This window comes from Desmodus rotundus, chromosome 1 (assembly GCF_022682495.2).
Source record: "Desmodus rotundus isolate HL8 chromosome 1, HLdesRot8A.1, whole genome shotgun sequence".
Lineage (NCBI taxonomy): Eukaryota > Metazoa > Chordata > Mammalia > Chiroptera > Phyllostomidae > Desmodus > Desmodus rotundus.
In genome coordinates, this window is record NC_071387.1 from 8,286,655 (window position 1) to 8,309,121 (window position 22,467).

The window sequence follows — 22,467 nt, forward strand, 5'->3', positions numbered from 1 at the left end:
GTAATTGGAAAAGTGCTCGTGGTGATCACGGGCGCGGATTTAGACAAAGCGATGTTAGCACAGAGACAGACAGGGGACTGACGGGGAGGAGCAGAGAGCCTCACGCCACAAACGCTGGGTTGTCTGGTGACTCCAGCGGAAGGGTAGGCCCCAAGTTTGTGATCTGTGAGGCTGGTAATGGTGCATGGGGTCCATTGTACTCTTCTCCACTTCTGTATATGTCTGAAACCTTCCACCATAAAAAGTATTTTAAAGATATAACTTAAAAAGTAGAGCCTTTCACAAGAGTGATAAAATGATCTTTATGGAAAAAGTTGTAAAATTTATTTGGTGACAATATTTTTAACATAAATGGAAAGGGATACTATTGACAATAAAATTTATTTTAAAAAATTAATTCCCAAAATGGATCTTTAGATATATTCAGTCCTTATTAGAATTCTACCATGAGGATTATTTTTAGACTTTTGATAAGCTAATTTTAAAATTCATATGCAAGTACCAGGGAGCAAGAATAGCCAGGCAATCCTGAAAAAGAAGAAACATGCCAGACTTATTATAAAGCTAATTAACAGAATGTTAATGAGGAAACAGAAAAACGGACCAATGGAATAAAACAAAAGAGCTGGGACATAAGCGTAAGGGAAAATTGATCACTGCAATTGTAGTTCTCTCGTGTTAGCCAGAGGATATTTTTAAAAAATCAGATAGAATTTGGTTTTGGTTATATTAAAGAGTTAACTTCAAAGCCAACAATATAGATCTTTAAAAAGACTGTATTATTGCATGGATGAATTGCTTAAAAAAGACATTAAAAGCACTACACATAAAGATTAAGATTGATATGTTTGATAACTTCTGAAAAAAATCAGTAAAATTGAGACGACAAGTCCCAGACTGGGATAAGAAGTGTTCCACACTGTAATCGATAAATAAGATTATTGTTCTTCTATAAAACAAGTGACTTGGGCAATGTCGCTCTCAAAAGGTTTGGTTGACTCTATTTGTTTGATCCATGTTAGCTCCAAGTACCAACCAATAGCCATTCCCATGATATTTTGAGACAGGTCTTTCTCTCTCTTTCTTCTAGACTTTATTATGAATACCTTGAGCTTATCAGAATTCTACAGGACAGCAAAATTCTTAGATTCTTTTCCCTGATCTGTTTTGTCCTGCTGAAAGGATATATTTGGGCCTCTCTCCTATGTTTATTCACAGGTTTTCATGAAGAGGTTTCCTGAGGATGAGACACAGTCTTAAGCTAGCATTTCTTTTACACTTATGCATTAGAAACTGTTGTATATTTCAACTTCTGTAACTTGTGGATTTTCTCTTAGCAAAAGTTCGGCTCTTTCTCGTATTTTGCTAAGTACAGCTAAGAGCATACAGTCTCTTGACTTCTATGAATCCACAAGTTCGTTAATCACATGATCTGCTTTCCAGGTTACAGCAGGCATACCTAGTCCTGCCGTGTGACACGTGTCATCGTTTTTCCAGTCTTCAGTAACCGTTACTTGCTGCTCAGTCTCCATGCCAGTCTCAAACATGTAATGTGTGTTTATTATGGCAGTAACCCCTTCCTGGTACCAGGTTCTCTCCTGGCTTTTCCTAAATAAGGCTATGGTAACCACTCCAAAATTTTGACAATAGAGATTTCTAGCTCCCATGTTAGCCACAAGTTGCATGCCATTCTGCGGCTCCGTGAAATGTGCCCTACTCTGTGTTTCAGTCTGAGGAGCAGCCCTGCCTTGGCCTTAGGTCAGAGGGAAAAGTGAAAATGCTGACCCACTTGATACCTCTTAACCTGCCTCTCAGACATGGTGTAGATAATTGACAATTATATTTCTCGGGCCAAAGCAAGTTATGTGGCCAGTGCCTGTGTCTGCATGGTAGGGCATGTTTGTCTCTCAGGCATGTAGTACGGCCATCAGGCTCAAGGACAGGCAGCTATCTGTTCACCTACAGGAAGGGAGAGGGCGGAACAGTTGAGAACAATACCACCTGCGCATTCACTTCTATAGTCCCTAAAGCAGTGTTTTTCAAAGTGCTGAATTCTTAGCTGAAGATAAACTGTTGGGAGTTCTCACTGTCCAGGTGAGTATGAATAAGATCACCCAGGACAGGGATGCGAGTGCTAGAGACCTCATGGGAGGCTAGGAATGAGCTGTCCTCTGAACAGGAAAGAGCACGGCCAGGACTCGTGTTGTAGAGCTATTCTGCTCCGAAAATGATGACTTCCTTTAAGGAAAGAAAGCCTGAATGCAAATGATTTAAATCTCTCCAGTTTGTATCACCACAAGAGTTAGTTTCCAAATAGCATAAGAGGTTGAAAACTAATATGTGTGTATTTGCTCTTACAGAGATTTGCCACAGTATGGGCAGAAGCAGTGGCAGTCCTATTTTGGAAGAACTTTCGACGTTTACACCAAACTCTGGAAGTTCCAGCAGCAGCATCGGTAAAGGAATTTTATAGTGAAAGGAGAGTGAGGCTCCCTTTTATATTAATCGCAGTTTTGACCTTTACTACCTCAGTGCTTTTTATCTCTGGGTACATCTTAATATATTTCATCTGCATGACCCAAATGAAAACAAATTGATTTTTTTCTTGCTTACTTGAGGTTTTAGAATGTAGTGTTCTTATCGGATTTCTAAAGACTATATATAACTGAAATGGTTCAGATTAAGTCTAGCTTGACTGATTCATGGTTTCATTCTAAAATAGGTGTTGTTTATTGGCCAAAACAACTTGGGGGTATTTATGCTTCTAATATTCATAAATACAGCTCAAAGAAGTTTCTTTTTATATTTCAACTTACTTGAAATAGACATTTTATAAATGCCTTTTGAATTTAATTGAATGATTTTGTTGAAATCTCATGAAAAATTCATGAATTTCAATTCATGAATTTAAAATTTCATGCTGAATTGGGTGTTATTTTATCCTATTAATTTAATAGATTTGGTTATTTTTGAAAATTATAGTCTCTTATTTCTATTTTCTTTTCTATGTAAAACAGACAAGTCTTGGATAATCGGTATGGCTTGAAGCGGTGGCAAATAGGGGAAATTGCTTCTAAGATTGGGCAGCTCTACTACCATTATTAGTAAGTGAATTGCATGTGGAAAAATCAGTTGTTGTCCTGATTTACACACAGCAGGCGGAAGTATGCATGATATACTTATTTGATTGAAGGGAAAACTAAGGAGTTACAAATGAAACCTTAATAATTTAGATAAGATTGTTCAAGACATCATTATGAAATGACCTCCCATAATCAAAGTAACATTATTTGCTTCAAAGGCTCACCTTCCCAACAGCTCATCTGGTCAGACTCATTTATAACTTAAAGGAGTATGATCTTGATACTAGATAAATGAGCTTCTAGTTCTGAATGGCTTCACTTAAACCTCGAAGAAACTGCAGACGTACCATAACTCGTGTGTTTGGCTGAGTGGTTTGCAGGAGGGTATTTTACAGCTGGTACTTGGAGGGTGTGTCTAAAAGGGTTGCATGAAGTAGAGGAGGACACCTCTGATTACATCTTTAGAGCAATAAATAGCATCTGTGTAGTCCCGCCCACAAGTCAAGGAAAGAAGAGGACTCCTTTAGGACTCTGTGTCTCATTATCGCGAAGTGACGTCAGGGGTACCATGGAAAGGCTCAGAGCATTCATAACCTGATAGACTAGAAATCCCTTCCTCTTCCTGTCCTTCGGCACATCACCCAAAATTCCCACCATTAAAGGCACTCTCTTGGGTAGCATATATTCTTAAGAAGTCCTTTGTAAACTATAAATGTTGCTTTTTGCTCTTTTAATTAACTCATTTTTTAATTTTTCAATTACAGTTTACCTTTAGTATTATTTTGTATTGGTTTTAGGTGTACAGCTTAATGATTAGATAATCATATACTTCACAGAGTGTTCCCCAGATATTTCCAGTACCCACCTGGCACCGTGCATAGTCACTGCAATATTACTGACTGTATTCCCTATGCCGTACTTCCATCCCCGTGACTGCTCTGTGACTATCAATTTGCACTTCTTAATCCTCTCACCTCTTTCACCCAGTTCTTTAAACAAAGAACCTAATTTTAATCAGCATCCTCTGAAGGTTAATATGGATTAGTCCATTTCTGAATCCTTTGAGAAAAAAATGAAAGAAATGAGTCAAAGAACACGTGACTATGTATGGATTTGGGAGGGTCACGAAAGGTCTGTCCTAGGTGGACAGTTTTAACTTGGCGTAACGCTGTTTGGAGAGTCCCTTTGAAGAATGAGAATAATGAGTACTCTGAGTTGCCATCCAAAAAGGCTTGGGAGCGGTGGGGAGGTATTTTTTTATTATCACTATTATTATTTTTATACATTTTAAGGGTGATATGCCTATTGCTTTGCTGGTTCAGATTTAGGACAGTCATTCCCATCCCCTCATGTAGAGGAATAGGGGGATAATGGAACAAGCATTGATCGTGGTGAAGAATTTGAGACAGTGTCAAATTGAAAGATTTCTTTTTTCTCATAGCTTACGCACATCTGAGACCAGCTATCTGAATGAGGCTTTCTCCTTCTATTCTGCAATCAGACAGAGATCATATTATTCTCAAGTCAATAAAGAGGACAGGTATGCATTGGAATGTTTTTAGAGACAAGAATGGAAAACACTGAACGTTTTTAGTTCGTGTGCAAATTGTGCAGAAATGCATACGTTTGTTTATAACTTTTATTCATTTCACGGGTCTTATAGAGTGCCTACTATGTGCCAGGCCTCTTCAGCATACAGAGAGATGTTACCTAACGGCTTTAAACATTGTAGATGTTGTAACAGATGTCACCATACAAGCATGCAGTCAGGTCACAAAGGAGGGATGGCTTACTCTTTATGGGAGCGTGGGGTCACAGAGTGTCATTGAAAAGAAACAACTCCAGAGTGAGCTTTTTTTGCCAATAACCTTGGTTCTTTTTAGCCTGGATACTCTTGCTTCATGTACATTCAAAAGCCTTCTGAATGACAGCAGCCATATAGGACTAAAGAAAAGGCACTAAGCTGTTGGAATTTTATTTTGTAAACCCACCACTGTTGTGCAGGTGTTAGCGAAGAACATCTGGTGGAATTTATTAATTCCCAACAGTAATCCGTTGAGCACTTGTATATACGGCAGTGTGGTTGGTACTTGGGTGGAAAAAGAAAAAAAGAAAAGGTGTACAAGTGTGTTCTTTTTGCTTTAAATGGTTATCTTCTCATGGGAGTTACAGACATCTTTGGGGTGCAAGTAGATGGTGATGTTATTAATTCCAGATGAGTGTGGAGTTGTGGAAGAAACCAGGGATCTGCTGGAGAATCTTTATTGCTGGCATTCCAAGAACTGTTGGAAGAGGAAGTTCAGGACTAAGCCCTGGCTGGTGTGGCTCAGTGGATTGAGTGCTGGCCTGTGAACCAAAAGGTTCCAGGTTCGATTCCCAGTCAGGGCACATGCCTGGGTTATGGGCCACATTCCCAGTTGGGAGTGTGTGAGAGGCAACTGATCGATGTTTCTCTCCCTGTCTTTCTCCCTCCCTTCCCTTTTCTCTAAAAGTAAATAAAAAATAAAGTTTATTTTAAAAAGAAAGTAAGTTCAGGACTAGAAGAGGTGAACATTCTCTCTACCATTGACTCACAGAACTCACAATTGTTCTATAGTGAAAATAATATATTCTTTTAGCACTAGAAGAAAACATAGTTTTGACATGTTTTTTAGAGAACACTTTGTGCTTGGCTTTCGTAGGCTTTCCAACTCTACAGCAACATTTTTTGGAAAGCCCCACTTTTGTAAATCCCCCTCGTGCCCTTGCAAGCCTTGTTCAAACTTGTCTCGAGGAGTTCGTTGGGCACAAGTGAGGTTTGTAGATGCTGAAGTCTTTGTGTCATCGCCTTACTTCACTCTTCCATCAAGACTCCGTCCATTACTCTTCCTTCAGATTAGATGACTTGCTCTCCATGTATTCACTACAGATATATTTTCTCCAACCCTCCCTTTTTTGCATTTATGTTGTACAATTTGTCTGAATTCTTGGTGAGATGAATTTATCTCTTAAGAACCTGCAAAAGGGCTATGTAACATTTTATCGGCAAGGAACTATTTTAAGCAATAGTAAAGTACCTTGTGTAATTCACTTTTCTAATTTGTCAAAAAGGAAAATTGGCCATAAGCCCCTTGGCTTAAAACCCATCAGTTTGATTCATGGAAATCCTTTGCCATCCTGAAGGCGAACACCGCTCTTTAACTGTTTTCCTGTGCTGCCTCCTAGAGCAGGGCGGATGAACAGAGGTAGGGTTATTTGCAACCAAGGAGTCAAAATGCCTTGCCTTAAACGCACTGAATTAGAATCAGAAGACAATCTGAAATCTTGACCTTGTTTTCTGGGAGGACTTTGTTCAGTCGGCGCGTCGCTCGTTCCTTGGTGCACAAAGGGCAGGGTGGCCAGTCATGGCAGCCGTTGGCAACAGCTCCTATAATCAACAGCAAGTAGATTCCAGCTAAGTAGGAAACTATTCCTCAATATCACAGTTGCTTTAAAAGGCAGAAATCTCTCCTCAAAGGGGCATGTTCCCTCAGCACTGTCTCAGTGCCTCAGGATTATGTCAGTGCCAGGAGGAATGGTTCGTTCTAGCAATCACCAAGGTAACTGCCTGTCACTAAGCAGTCAGCCCTCACACTGTCATTCCCCAGGCCCATCCTGTTTAGTAAAGGGAGATGTTACCCCATAATCAGTCGTCCTAGGAGCTGCAAACCCTGACGGTGGCGATGGCAGGGGCTGACGCTGACCAGACTTAGGTGCGGAGCAGATAAAGTGTCCAAGTACAAAGAGGTTGGGGGTGGCATTGCACTGAGCCACCTGGAGAAACAGTTTCCCTGGCAAATGGGTGAAGATCTGGTGTTTACAAGCAGAGGGCCTGGCAGGTTGGATGGGCCGCAGTTCCGGAGTGCCGCAAGAGCTTTGTCAAAAGATCATGATGTCAGCTTCAGTGCTGAGAGTATTGAAGTTTTCTGCATTGGGAAATGTGAATCTAAACTTGAAGACCTGGGCATTCTCTAGTGACTTTGGTAAGGAGGACTTGATGGATCTTGCCGGTGAGGTTCCCAGGATGACCTTTCCTTCCGCAGCTTGATAGGGAGCCCGGCAGTAGGCTGTGGGCTGCGGGTTCAGGATTTCCTGCTAGATGGGGATAGCCCCTCCTGTGTGAGTGGATAGCACTGACTTCTTTCATCTGCATCACTGTAGTTCAACACAGTGATTGCCAAAACAGAACGTGTCCACCACTTTGTTTATTTAACGCAGAGCCAGCAAACTATGGTCTGGTTTTGTACTGTCTAGTAGCTTAGAAGCGTTTTTACCTTTTTAAAGGGGTTGTGAAAAAAGAAAAGATAGATATGCTGCAAACACCATCTGTGGCCTGCAAAGCCAAAAATATTTCCTGTCTGGCCACTTACAGAATGTTTGTCAGTCTGTGGTTCAAGATATGTTCGTGTAATCTGTTACATAGTTGTATATACTATGATATGGATTCACAGAAGCTATTTTATTTTACCAAATATTAAAGAATTGCCATGTTAATATTTCAAGTGTGAATTGATATCCTCTTCCTACACTTTTTCTTCCGTTTTGAATTCCATTTCTGACAATGAAGTAGGATAGAGAATCTAAAATACTCTCTCCAAAATACCTAGCAATGCTGGATAAAATAGAGCAGTCCTCTCTTCATCTTTAAATGGACAGCTTAGCTTCAAGAAAGTAAGGGAGAGCCCCCCGTCATTAGCACTGACCAGTGCTGTGGCAACCTAAGGCGGGGGGTGTTTGGGTGGCAGTAAAGAACTACTAAGGATTTCTTCAGGGAGAGGAAAATTGAAATTAGAAAGAAGGGGTGACATATAAGGATTAGTGAGAAAAAAATTTCCCCTTGCTTCCTAAAAAAAACACAGGCCTCATAAGACAGTAATCATTGTAATAATGGCTGTTTGATATTATTAAGAAAATGGGACTACCATGACCTGTGTGGCTCAGTTGGTTGGGTGTTGTCCCACAAAGCAAAAAGTTGCCGGTTCAATTCCTCTTCAGGGCACAGGCCTGGGTTGCGGGTTCCGTCCCTAGTCAGGGCACGTATGAGAGGAGACTGATGAATGTTTCTCTCACATCAATGTTTCTCTCCCTTTTTTCCTCCCTTCCCCTCTCTATAAAAATAAATAAATAAAATCTTTTTAAAAATGGGGCCAAATCCTGGAGAACTATAACATGAAAGAAAGAAGGAGATAAAGAATTAAACCATTCTAGTAAGATCCATTTATTGTTCAGAAGAAACTTAAAAAATTGCTTGTTAAATATTAAGAAAAATATTTTTAAAGAACCTAAGGACAGTGTGTAATTTCAAAACAGCTAGAAGGGTAAGCAAAGTGAGTAATACAATTATGATTATCACAATAAAAGGCAGAAGAGGAATGTATATTAAAAATACAGAATTAGCACAAAATAATAAAGTAGAAATAAGTCCAAGTGCATTGGTAATCATAGTAAATGAAAGTGATCTAAACTTCTAGGGAAAAGGCAGAGATTATCAGTATGCCTTTTTAAGGAAACGCCAGTAATATACTCTTTACAAGAGACCCTCCAAAGAGGTAGGGCACATAGAATGCTGTGCTTATGTGCATTATTTATATTTAAGGTGGAAAGTATTATTAAGTATAGAGGCTTATCTCATAATGATAAAAGGAACAACTCAGGAAAATGTAAAAATTCTTAACATGTATATGCCCAGTAGTATAGCATTATAGTAAACTAATCAAAAAGTGGTGTATTTTCAGGGAGAACTTGATAAATGGGCTAACATTCATGAAGCTATTAAGCATACCATATTTAGTGATTTATATATCAAGAAGACAAAAGATTATAAGATTTGAGTAGCAATTAAAAAGTTATATTGTATTTAAAATTGCATACAATAAGCGTATGCACATAATACTCAAGCTTATACGAAACTTTTGTGAAATTGACTTATACTTGTCTCAAAACAGGTTTTTCAGGTATATGTTGTCTAACTGGTACAAATCCATTAAAAATTAAGAGTGAAAACGTACTTTTTAAAAATCAATAAATTGGTCAATTAATAGACATTTCTAAATAACTCATGGGTCAAAGAGAAATTTTTGTTATTATGGAAAATGTCAAATGTACAAAAATATATGGTTGTAAGGTTATTATATTTGCAATGTAGGATGTGGAAAGCAGGAAGTGGAAATTGGGAGTGTGGGGTTTGAATTGATAATGAATGAATATAAAGGGACAGATGTAAAGAGGTGCAGTATGGATTGTAAATAGCCTTTGAAAAGTTGAGGGTGCGATTGCCACCCCTAGCTACACCAGAAGAACAATAATGAAGAGGTATAAGTAAGAAGCAATAGAGGATATAAAAAGGTACTAAAATATATTAGAGGGACTGGAAAGCAAGCAAGAGAGGAGCAATAGAGGAACACAGACACAAAGGGGGTGAGTGGAAAACAAATACAGCAAGGTGGACACACAAAGCCAGAAGAGGACCTGAGTACACGAGGCAGAGATTATCCCAGTGGCTAAAAAAGCAAGACCTACACATGTGCTATCTACAAAAGAGGCGCTAAAATAAAAAGACACAGGTACTTACTTGGAAGCAGAGGGACAAAAAAGATATGGCATATAAACACTAAGCACAAGAAAACTGGCTTGGTAATATTAATATCAGAAAAATAAAGTTTTAAAACAAAAAATGTCCTTCCTGGAACTCTTTTCACCTCGTGTTTTTCTGCCTCTTATCTTCTACTTGTCTTTATACGTGGCCTTGACTTAAACGTTACTCTCTCGAGGAAGTCTGCTGTCATTCAACATCCAGCCTTGTGGGCTCAAACTGCACCCTTTATTTCTCCTGTCATTGTACTCATTCCACTGTGTTTTAAGAATTTATCTGCCCTCTATATTTTAAATACTTTTTTGTCTGTAAGATCTGTGAAGGAGGACTGGTGTCTGTAGTTCTGGGATTTCGTTTTTCTTTTTACTCCCAGCAGTTAGCATAGTGCCAGATGCATCTAAGTTTTCGACTGATATTTGCTTAATGAATGAGTTACATAATGAACCAGTAAGAAATGTGTTAAGACTGTAGGTTATATGCCAAAATGTTTATATCTGCAGAATAGGGTCAAAAGAGTTTAAAAGCTATAAGAAAGTTGGAAAAAATAAAAAAGCACATTTGCTTTTTTGATCTAATGAGTAATTTTCCATTTGTCTACCATAGACCTGAGTTGGTAGTTAAGAAGCTACGATACTATGCAAGATTTATAGTAGTTTGTCTTCTTCTCAACAAAATGGATGTTGTGAAGGATCTGGTGAAGGTAAGTATACTTTAAAATAATGAAATATCTAATTATATATGGATAATTTTGGTGTTTAAAAATAGATTTAAGGTTAAAATAACTTTTGATATATCTAAATCATTACAGCATTCAAAGTATGGTAACTTCTGACAAGGGTAATGATAAAAAAAATTTTTCAACTCTCTTCATATTTCAAACACACACTGACCAGAGATAATTATCTTAATTCCTTGCCTTTATCCCACCAGCATGTTTTACATTTCACCACCCATCAGTGCATGGCTGGGAAATGCAAACAAAAGTTAAATACTTAGTTTAAGAGAAAATAATTGAAATGTTAGGTCATAAAAAACTATAGTACACAATGTTTTACAAAGGTATTGTGAATGAGTTTTGGTTTTTTCCTCCCGTTAGTATGTCTGCATCACCGTGTCCTTCATTAACTGAGACAATGAAGAGTTAACGGCACGTGGGACTCACTCACCATCTGTTAGATTGCAGACTGCATTCTGGCTGCACTCTGCTTTCAGACAGCGGTTTCCCTGGCACACTTCATAATTCTGGGGACTCAAGTATCATACGCTGGTTTTGACAAGTCCTCCTCTGTCTTTCTCCACTCCTAGTTACTATTAACGATTTCCAGATAAAACCAGTGTGATTTAAAAACCAAAGAAAATCAGCTAGACATTATTACTTTTTTGCATGTTAAAAATTTGAGGTTTTACCTTTAAGAGTCTTCTGTTAATAAAGTAATAAAGTAATAAAGTAATTGCTGATGTGGCACCGAGTGGGTACGGGTCTTGCAGGGTCTTTCTGAAGATCTTACTGATGTGAATCACTCTGGAGTTTTTGATTTTGAGATAAATCCAGGTAGTTTTCATTCTTTCTTTTTGGTTATAATTGGGACTACATTTCATAATAATCAAACTTCACCTAGGTCAGTTCTGTCAGGAATATGGTACCATATAGCTTTTGTTGTTGTTGTTGTTGTTGTTGTTGTATAACCGTTTTCTTTGTGACATTTTGAAATCAGGAATTGTCCGATGAAATTGAAGATTATACTCACCGCTTTAATACTGAAGATCAAGTGGAGTGGAACCTGGTGCTTCAAGAAGTCGCGGCTTTCATTGAGGTCAGTTTTTGACAAGAGGTTGTCATAGTTACGGATAAGTAAATTCTTGTGTGGTATGCATTTTGACTGTGTGTATATCGAGAAGGAATAACTTATTATACTGACATTTTGCCTTGGCTGTCAACTACTGACTGCTTTTCTCTCCAGGCGGACCCCGTAATGGTACTGAATGATGATAATACCATTGTTATCACATCTAACCGCCTTGCTGAGACAGGAGCCCCACTGCTGGAACAGGGCATGATTGTGGGACAGCTGTCTCTGGCTGACGCACTCATTATTGGTAATTGTAATAACCAGGTAAAGAATTGTGAAGGAACTAAGCTGAAAGTCCACTTTGAAAAACCGTGCTTTTGCTATATTATAGGATTTTTATTTCCTTGTCAATGTCCTAACATCCATTTGAGAGGAAATGTTAAGTGAGCTATGCTGTGTCCGTCTGTGGACTGTATTACAGACATTTAAATGGTTTAGAAAGAATGTTTAATCACAAAGGAAGATACTCATGATATGGTAAGTGAAAAGAAGCTTGTCATGGAGCTGCGTAAACAGAATTATTTCATGTGTTAAAATACACACACACACAGAGGAGAAAAGACCAAGAAGAAATTCACCAATATCATAAAACATTTATCTCTGAGTAGCAGAATTATAGGTGGTTTTTATTTTCTTCTTTACAACTTTCTAAGTCTCCTTATTACTGTTTATAATCAGCAAAAAGGGGAGGTGGGATTCTTTTTAAGTATATTTGTCAAAAGCAAATTTCAAATGTTTTTCGTGACAGAACAGTCCCATGAGGATGATATAATGTACTAGAAATGTAATTTACTAGAAATTATGAGATATTGGAAAAGTTACCAGTGCATACATTTCTCTACATGCATTATTTATACAAGTTTTAATTTTGAAGCCTTCCTTACACTTATCATTTTTGTTATTAACTTTTTCTAGTGCTTTTAGAACTTTGGCTTTTATAACCATTAATTCACAGGTTTCTAAATTAAAACATTTTAATTTAAATACAATGTTGCCTACCTAAAGTTCTGTAGAAGTATTATTCAAAATAGAAAAGGATACAGTCTTAAACATTGTGTAGTTCCAAAGTGTAATGAAGAGGTTATAAAATGTGGGCCACAGCCATATTTAGCCTCGGTGTTTTGCCAAAAGTTAGCATGTTTTATAGGACCTACATAGGTCTCTGTGTTTACATGACTACTTTGATTTGCTTCTTTATTCTTTAAGATTTTATTTATTTATTTTTAGAGAGAGGGGAAGGGAGGGAGAAAGAGAGGGAAAGAAACATCAATGTGTGGTTGCCTCTCGCACGCCCCTAACTGGGGACGTGGTCCGCCACCCAATCATGTTCCCTCACTCGGAATCGAACAGGTGACCCTTTGGTTCTCAGGCCAGCGCTCAGTCCACTGAGCCACACCAGCCAGGGCTGATTTGTTTCTAAAAATACTGACAGAAATTGATGGATTGATAGGAGAGTGAACAGATGGTGAGATATGTGATAAAGCAAATGTAGAAAATGTTAATGTTGTAGGATCTAGGTGATAAGCTTATGGATGTCACTGTGTAAATCTTTCAATCTTCTGTCTTTTGAAATTTTTTATGATAAAATGTTGGAAAAGACCCAATGTCATTAAGGACACATGGATGTTAAGAGTAATAATATGATTAAGGCTTCAAGGTCTGCGTTCTGCATTAATAGTCAGGTCTGTTGGCCTTGCAGGTTAAGTTCAGTGAACTGACCGTTGACATGTTCCGGATGTTGCAAGCCCTGGAAAGGGAGCCAATGAATTTAGCCTCCCAGATGAATAAGCCAGGAATGCAGGTACCTTCTCCCGACTTTTGCAGTTTTGGTTACACTCCTGCTGCTTCTACTCCCCGTGGAATGCTATTATCCAGCTCACACTGTGAGTGTGAATCAAGAACTCTCTTGATGAAATACAGGAAGTACAGACAAGCGTAATAATAGTAACGAAAGATACTTGGTGAAGAGGATAGTAAACGTAGACACTGGTAACCCATCTGTCAAGTAGAGCTTGTGTGTGTGTTGTTTTCTGTGTGTACATACAGGAATCGGCCGACAAGCCTACCAGGCGAGAAAACCCCCACAAGTACCTGCTCTACAAACCCACCTTCAGCCAACTGTACACATTCTTAGCAGCATCTTTTAAGGTATATATGACCCAGTGTATTTTACTATATGGGGAAGGTGTGCCCTAAATGGAATCTGAGAGTCACTCTTCTCTTGGAATTTTTGAGTCAAGAATTTAGGTAAAAGAAGAAATTGAAACTGCCTTTGGAATATCCTAATCATAGCTCTGTTCAGAATGGAAATTGCTTATGATGCTCTGAATGTTCCTTGCCATTAATTAATGAGACTATTGCTTAATTATTCCCCTCCCTTCAGGTTTTTATTACTAAACTACTTTAGGCCTAAGAGTCAGTGCAGGACTCAAAAAACAGGAGCAGATTGCATAGGCCTGTTACATAGTCAAGCAGCTCAGGAAAATACTTTGGTCATTGAAAAAGCTCTGAGGAGTAAGTAGGGAGTTCCTCCCAAAGTCTAGTAGAGAAAGCCACAGCCGGGAGTTTGTCTTTTCGAGCTATAGTCAGGATCTTTACTTCTCCATTTCAAGTTTTCCAGTGAACAGTTTCTAAGTGATGCATGTTGTGAAGCACAGAATGTCTTCAAAATTTTGGCAATAGTTGTAGATTACAGATTACTAAAGAATCTTTGCCGTGTAGACAGAAGTTGGAACCAGTAAGAGTGACTCTTCTCCTGGAGAACACAATACATCTGATTAGGTTCTTCCCCCACCCCCCACGCCTTTAAAGTGTCATGAGCTTTAAGTAAAGCTGTTGTTTTCCCTGTTTGTTGTTTTGTGTGTGTAATTTTTTTAAATTTCAGGAGCTGCCTGCCAATAGTGTGCTCCTGATCTACCTGTCAGCCACCGGCGTCTTCCCCACAGGTCGTTCTGATAGTGAAGGTACAATAAAGGAATGCTCCTGTTGTGAGCAGGGCTTGAATTCTCTGTATTTTCTACAAGACGATGGCCCACCGCCCACAGCCCATCTCCAGCTTTCTGGAGAGGCTTCTGAATTGGGAGCCTGGTCTATTTGTGGAATTGGCAGTCTTACAGATGCCCCAATCTATTTCATTTGCTGAAATAGTATGGATTGAAGTCCACACATCGTCAGCAAATTCACGTTCTAAATGTGTGCCCCCTATCAGATTTACCAGAGGCGCACATGCGTATGAAATAACCAAGCCTACTGATGATCGGCTTCACATCGTTGAATTTTTCCGAGCTTTTGGTGCTTTAGGTAATCTGGTCAGTGGCTCCATCGTGGCTGAAAGTCTTCGTAGAAATCAGTACACTTTTGTAACTGTGAAAGTTCAAGTCCTTGTCATGATTTTGTTTTCCGTCCTTTCTTTATTTGGTTTTTGTGGATTCAACATGTAGAATATTGGGATGCTGTTTCAGAATAAAAACTTAAAACTGTCCAGACTATGTGAGTCCAGACAGAATATATGAAATGGGTCAGAATAGGTGAGTAACTGGGATGTAAAGCAGGCATTTAAATCTCTGTCTGGACACATACACAAAATTTTTTTTAACATCTTTAACATTTTCCTCCTCATCTGTTTGTGAAATTTGCATTCCTTTATACAGTGCATGCCCCTCCCATCTTCCTGCATGACCTATGGATCCTCTTAAAGTGATAAATGAGAACAAACCAAAATAAGTCTCGTCTTTTCACTGCAGTGATTTTCTAAGGGATAAAATATAACAGCATTAAAAGTGATTTGAAGTCATAAACTAATCTTTTGTAGTAAAGTTAGTAATTTTATTTACAAACAATCATTTTGCCCTGGCCTGTGTGGCTCAGTGGTTTGAGCGTCTTCCTGCAAAGCTAAGGGTCGCTGGTTCAGTTCCCACCCGGGGCACATGCCTAGGTTGCGGGACAGGTTGATGCTTCTCTCTCACATCAGTGTTTCTCTCTCTTTCTCCTGCCCTTCCCTTCTCTCTAAAAATAAATAAACAAATAAAAATCTTTTTTAAAAAAACCCAATTATTTCTATCTCTTAGCTACTGTTGAACCAGATTTTCTGGAGCCCTGCTTAATACATTGACCTCTAGTTTTACTTTTTCCCACTACAATAGTACTACAGTCAGTAACTAACTGAATAGTACTTGGAGAGAGATTATTCCAAACACCGCTCAGTTGCTGTTACTATTTAGATGAAAGTTTAACTAACTAATATGACTAGTGGCAAACTTCAAAACTAGAACTCTAGCAGTTGGTAAATAGTGACAAGGGATTTTTTTCACATGCTACAATTTGGCAATTCTTTTTTTAAGATTTTATTTATTTATCTTTAGAGAGAGGGGAAGGGAAGGAGAAAGAGAGGGAGAGAAACAGCAGTGTGAGAGAGAAGCAACCATTGCCTCTCATACACGCCAGGCATGTGTCCTGACTGGGAACTGAACCTCTGACCTTTTGCTTTGTGGAACAGCACCCTGCCAACTGAGCCACTCTGGTCAGAGCAGCCATTCTTCTCATTTAAGTGAAGATTTTGTCAGTGAGAATTTTCAAGTTTTATTCCAAATTTTTCCTGGATTTTACAATTAATGGCTTGCTTAAGATTATACTTAAGAAATTATTTGGACTTCATTCTGCAATTTCTTACTTAAATAATTTTGTTAAACCTGAGATTTTAATTTTGCTTGAAATGTAAAGATCATTTTTAGCATCCCAGATCACCATCCCTTTTATTATCCCGGATAATGGGATGCGTTGGATTCTTGTCTTGTTTCTCATAAGATTGTGTTTGAAGAACTGATGAATAATTAAGTGATTTTTTTTTAAATGTTGAAGTAAGCAACATGCTGAAATCATTTAAATACTGCATTAAATGAGAAATTTTAAAATAATTAAAATGTTTTGTAATTACCTTCTACTTGTGTCAGTGAGAGATTCACATAACACCTTTGAACATCAGAACAATGTTACTCTCTGATTGACGTCTAGGACTCTCCCCTTTGTTTTCATAGGTCCCTATGATTTTGGAGGGGTACTTACTAATAGTAACCGGGATATTATAAATGGAGATGCCATCCACAAACGAAATCAGTCCCACAAAGAAATGCACTGGTATGTATTCTAGTGTCTCCCGACTATGAAAATTATAGTTCTCTCTTATGAAGTATAAAGTGAAATAGGGACTTTTTCTAGTGCTAGACATATTCTCTTAGGCTGCTAGTAATTACACTTATTTGGATCCAGCAATACTTCCATCTCTGACTATCCTAGGAAATTAGAATTATAGCTGGTATATATTTTTTTAAATTTTCATTGAATATCAGTTATATGTCAGGCACTATTCAATTACTGGATATATGTCAATGAACAAAATTACATTTAAGTTGGAGACTATAAAGATATACATATATACATAATATATCAGGACATGATACATGTTAACATCAATACAGACTTTTTAACATAAGCGTCTGTTGGTTTGATATACCACAAACGAACTTAGTTGTGATTTCAAGTAGAATTCATCTATGAAAGTTGCTCTTTTTCTAGGTACAACACATTCACTGGGTGAGCCACGAAGGGCTCTATAATTTCTCTAATTGAGAGAGAGCAGTCTTATTAAGGAACTGGACTTGTTTGAAACCGCGTGTCTGATAGCACATTACATAAAAATGTTAACTGTTCATGTTAAAGAATGGGGGAGGGAGGGCAGAGAGGGACATGTCTCAAACTGTATGTGTAATAGCTAACAGTCCTCCAGGCCCCACGTTGGTGCTGCACTGACCTTAGTTGTAAATGACTTATGTTAGAAAAGCTTGTATTTGAAATACATTGAGATGATGGTATTGTTCACTGACATACTACTTTATATATTTATATTTACATCAGTATTTACACATACACACACATTGTCCACTAAGCTGGAAAGAGCATGCACACCAAAATTGTGAATTGCTTGGCATATGGGGATGACGCTCTGACCCACTGAGCTACCCTGCCAGGGCCGTGACCTTTAGCAATGGCTCTCAAATATATGCTGCTGGACTCTCAGCCTTAGGGTCCGGTAGGTCTTCTGTGGGCCAGGGAATCTACATGTTTAAGAAACACCCAACTGATTCTGATAAAATGTCCAGAGAAAGCAAAGACCAGTAAAAAAGGGAAGCCCTATTGTTGTCTGCAATAGTAAGATATAGCTTGAAATACTAAAAACTCTTTAAAATAGGCATAGATTTTGAAAGACTCATTGAAGTACAAATCTGGTTGTGTTATCACATCTTTGTTTTCAAAACATGTTTTCAAAGGGGCTTTTCAATACTAAGCAAGAACCTAAATGCTCACTTCGGAGATCTGCATGGTGTGTGTTTAGCCCGTCTTTACATACACTATAGCCTTCTCTCTAGCTTGGATACTCTTGAGTAATAATTATCTCTGTAGTTTTTTCCCAATAAAACTTAATACAGACATTCTTTGTCCTTTGCTTAATTAATCTTTGTTTTTCTCTCAGTGCTACGATGAAAAGGAGATGTGAGCAAACCAAACTGAAGAAGCAAAATTCCCAGACTTGGCCGTATAGTTGCTCAGTTACTCACTGTTGTTGTTGTTCCCCAGCCTCCACCCTGGAGATCTCTATCCTTTCACGAGGAAGCCCCTGTTCATCATCGTGGACTCATCCAATAGCGTCGCATATAAGGTGAGTTCCGTGAGCGTCGGGCCTCGTGTTAGACCTGGTGGCGCCACCCACCGAGGTAACCGATCTTAACATGTGCCTTTTTATTTTGCTTCATTTTATTTCATTTTACACAGTTTTGTATTTAGTCTTTCTTTTCTTTTGAGGTTGTGCATGCTAGTCAGGATCTGGTGCTATGAATAGAAACAAGAAGAAAACGCATGAATGGACTCTCAGTGGAAAATAATAAATCCTCCTGCAGGAAAAAAAATTCAAGATTTCCGAGATCTCTGGTGGAAGGTTATTTTTGTTACCTAACCCAGAATAATTTCCTTTTACAGAGGTAGAAGTAAATGGGCACACTTTATTTTCTAGTTTCCAGACTTTTCCCCCATCTACACACTGAGCTGCTATGGTCTCAATGAAATTTATATCCCATGTTTTACGGTTGCAGTCACTGAATGTCAGCAGGAATTGTTTTAAATGCACTTACTTTAAAAATTTGTGACAATAAGTAAAAAGTGATGGCCCTGAATTCTGCAATAAGTAACAGGGATCTAACTTGAAAATCCTTTGTTTTATATTTTGCTTTTGAAGCAGTGTTTTTTGATGATCGTATAAAGAATGTCAGCAGCAAAACACTTTAAAGTAGGATATTAGAGTTCACATTATAGTAATTTACAGGAAAATGAAAACAGAATTTTTGGAGTCCTTTGTATGTGGTTGGAATATTTCATTAGTGAACAGTATGTTCAGAAATATGCTGGGATCTGCACATTAAAACTTCCAGTTAAAGCTGTTTTTGTTGTGGGTGTTCATGTAAATAGGTGGAGAAGCGAACATGAGTAGGTTTATTTCAGGAGAGCAATGGAAATGTCTGGCGGCTGTGAGAGCTGACCCCAAGCACATGTTTTCCATCTAATTTTCGTGTTTAGTTTCACTTTTTAAAGTCTGATTCCAAGAGCCTCCACCCTACCCTGAACTTGTCAGCAAATTTCCTGCTACCTATTTTATCATGTTTAACTTTACAACTTAGATTTTGGAGAGCGTTAGCTGTATACTTTCTTAAGTCATGTGTGTGATGGTGTTTTTAGTCTTTCTGAGGGGGTGCGAGGTTGCTGAAGGAAAAGGTTGATTAGCTCTCCCATTTAAACTTATAAAACCAGAGGAGTCCGGGCATTTGTCTTCACAGAATTCAAAAGAAGCATTCGGAGTCTTTGTCAGTGAACGAGGAGGGATCGTGTGTTGTAGTTTAAGGATGTGAAGGATTTGCTGATACACCAGGTCAAGTGTATTGCTTATATGCTCCAGCATGCATTGGGAACACTTCAGCAATCTAGTAATTTCTCTCACTTTAATTGGATGTTATTTGATAGCACTTTTTATAATCTCAAAAAAAAAATCTTTCATTACATGTGCCTGCTATTTCCAGAGTGCATTTTGGCTGTGGAATGAGTATTGGATGCTGATTTAAAAAAACACCACTGTGTCTACTTGGAAGTGTATTTACTTAATTAGGTGCCATGATTTAACTCTAGATTTTAATATTCTTTTTTTTCTTTTTTTAAAGTTTTTAAAAAATGTATTTTATTGATTATGCTATTACAGTGGTCCCATTTTTTCCCCCTTTATTTCCCTCTGCCCTGTAGCCACCTCCCACCACCGTTCTAGATTTTAATATTCTGACAGGATAGCAGTGGAATAACAGAAAGGTTGTTTTTTGGGTTTTGTCTGCTTGTGTTTGATGGCACATGCAGTGTAACTCCTCTAAAAAATTAAATTGTCCAGAACATACTGATCCTCAGAAATAAAACGGGGAGCCCATTTGCAGTACGCACATCGGAGTATGGCACAGACCAAGTTGGTCTTTTTAAACATTAGAACTATTTAATGCCTCTAAATCAAGTAAGAGCTCTGTGTTAATTAATATATGAATGTGTCTCATAGTTACTTTTTCCAGAAAACGTGTAAAAAGTCTTAAACTACTATTTTGCAAGTTTCTAATGAAAAAAGAGAAAGCCGTGTGACCGATATATGAGTATTATTTCTTGAGTTCCTACGTTGCTATATATGCCTCATACGTGTGAATGTTTTATAAACACCTGTTTTCTAAATGCTTCTTCATATGTAAGCATTTCATGGATAGTTCTTTATTTAAAATTACATTTTTATTTTTATGAGATTAAGTCATGCGTGTAGTGGGTTAAAGCTGTAGTTCTCAGCTCTCTCTGTGCATCAGAAACACTCGCAGCACTTTTTAGAACGTGTACCGGGGCCCTAACTCCCGTTTCTGATTCACGGGCTTGGGCGGGGGGTCGGACGTTGGTGTGATTGCGGTGCATTGTCAGAGTGCGCACTACTCAGTCTGCGAGTTCCAACAGGTGTTACTAAAAAAGCAGTTCCCTGCTCTCGCCCTACCCCTGTTTGCCTCTTTCCAAAGGCCACCATTTATATCTTTTTTAGCTGATTATTTGGTATTTAACCACCATTTTTCTAAATAACATGCTGGTATTGACATTTCTTGATTCTTCAGTTTTAGGCATTATGTATTGATATCCCATTATGGAAGAGAAATTTAGCTTTCTTTCCTCTTCCTAGCCCCAACTCACCTTTATACCTTTTACATCCTTTTATTCACATAATAAACTTACAAGTTTGATTCAGTAAATATTTAGTGTTTATATCATTGTGGCTATAAAGTACTTTTAACAGCTAAGCCACATAGTAAACTTTTCCTTTCCTATGCAACTTTCTACTTTTCCTGGAGCAAATAATTATTTATCTTTGTTCCTTGCTTCTCCCCCCCACCCCCGAGCTTATCACCAATTCAACCCCAGTCTCCTCCCCAGTTGTCTAAATCTTTTTCAGATTAGTCAGGTGTATTATTCTCTCCATTTTTTCTTCATGATGAATGATCTCCCAGAGCCTCTGCACGGGTGCCCTCTACCTGTTCCGCACAGCCCTTATCCCAGAACCTCTTCTCGTTATTGTCCTGGGACGTCTTCACCTCTCTCCTGTACTGGATCCCTGCCCTCAATGCTGGGTCTTCCTCTCTCAGCATCTCCTATAGTAGCTTCCTGAGAAAGAGTGAACATGAGATAAAACATTTGAAATCTTACACTTCTGCAAATATCTTTAATTTACCCTCACACTTCAGTGATGGTTTTGGAAAGGATTAGAAATACTTTCCCTTCAAAATTTGCAGGCATTGCTGCATTGCTTTGTAGCTCCCAGTATTTCTGAAGTAGTACAAAACATTCTAATTCCGGATGCTTTCATGTGACCTGTTTCCAGTCTCTGGGAGCTTATAGGATCTTCTCTTTGTTCCCATTGTTTTTTGTTTTGTTTTTTTTCATGGAAGACAAGGCAGATTTTTTAAAAATTGAATTTATTGGAGTGACATTGATTAAAGTCTCCTGTGTTTTGAACTTCTTAGCAGCATGTCTCAGTCCGGGATTACTTTTACCCACGGTGCTTAGCGTGTACTTGGGGAGTCCTTTCAGTCTGGAGACTGTGCCCGTTTTCTTGAGTTGTTCCATGGATTTCCTCCCCTGCATTTTCTCTGTATGATCTTTCGGCAACTTTTGTCATTCCTAGTTTAGACCCTCTGTTCTAGCCCTCCGATTTCGTTGCTCTTTATTTTCCATTTTTTGGTCTTTTTGCTCTTTAGAAAATTTTGCCTTTATCTTCTAATCCTCTTATTGAGATTTTTTATTTGTTCTGTAGATGTTTCTTTCATAAAAATATATAGGTATATAAAACACATATTCATACACATGTATGATTATTTTGGTTTTTATCCTGGTTGAAATATATGGGGGTCTGTCCAGAAGGTGTCCAGCCATATAATATAAAATAATATTGAAGAATATACAAGATACAAGAAACATTGTACATAGAACAGTGACACCTCAGTGCCCTTCAAAGTAGGCACCTTAAAACCTCACACAGTTCTCCCAGTCACCATCAGCTGCCCTGTCATATTTTCCTGATTCTCATTGACTGTGTGAATCTTTTCCCTTTCAAGGGCCATTTATTTATTTATTTATTTATTTATTTATTTATTTATTTATTTATTTTTAGAGGGAGGAGAACGGAGGGAGAAAGAGAGGGAGAGAAACATCGTTTGGTTGCCTCTTGTTCGTCCCAACTGAGGACCCAGCCCACAACCCAGGCACATGCCCTGACAGGGAATCGAACCACAGTGCTCAATCTACTGAGCCACATCAATCAGGC

At 38.3% G+C, this 22,467-nt stretch overlaps 1 protein-coding gene across 4 annotated transcripts in view; it reads left to right on the plus strand.

The window, feature by feature from the left end:
- Positions 1–22,467, plus strand: part of SCAI (suppressor of cancer cell invasion) — a 101,328-nt gene that overhangs the window by 60,153 nt on the left and 18,708 nt on the right. For all 4 annotated transcript variants that reach the window (XR_008426417.1, XM_053920727.2, XM_053920720.2 and 1 more), the window contains 11 exons: positions 2,361–2,456; positions 3,018–3,104; positions 4,525–4,623; positions 10,297–10,393; positions 11,409–11,507; positions 11,655–11,807; positions 13,243–13,344; positions 13,590–13,691; positions 14,428–14,506; positions 16,577–16,676; positions 18,174–18,255. Coding sequence is in view for 3 of the 4 variants with exons in the window: in XM_053920727.2 (XP_053776702.1) it covers positions 2,361–2,456; positions 3,018–3,104; positions 4,525–4,623; positions 10,297–10,393; positions 11,409–11,507; positions 11,655–11,807; positions 13,243–13,344; positions 13,590–13,691; positions 14,428–14,506; positions 16,577–16,676; positions 18,174–18,255 (1,096 nt within the window). In the remaining variant the exon portion in view is untranslated. The remainder of the gene's footprint in view (positions 1–2,360; positions 2,457–3,017; positions 3,105–4,524; positions 4,624–10,296; positions 10,394–11,408; positions 11,508–11,654; positions 11,808–13,242; positions 13,345–13,589; positions 13,692–14,427; positions 14,507–16,576; positions 16,677–18,173; positions 18,256–22,467) is intronic.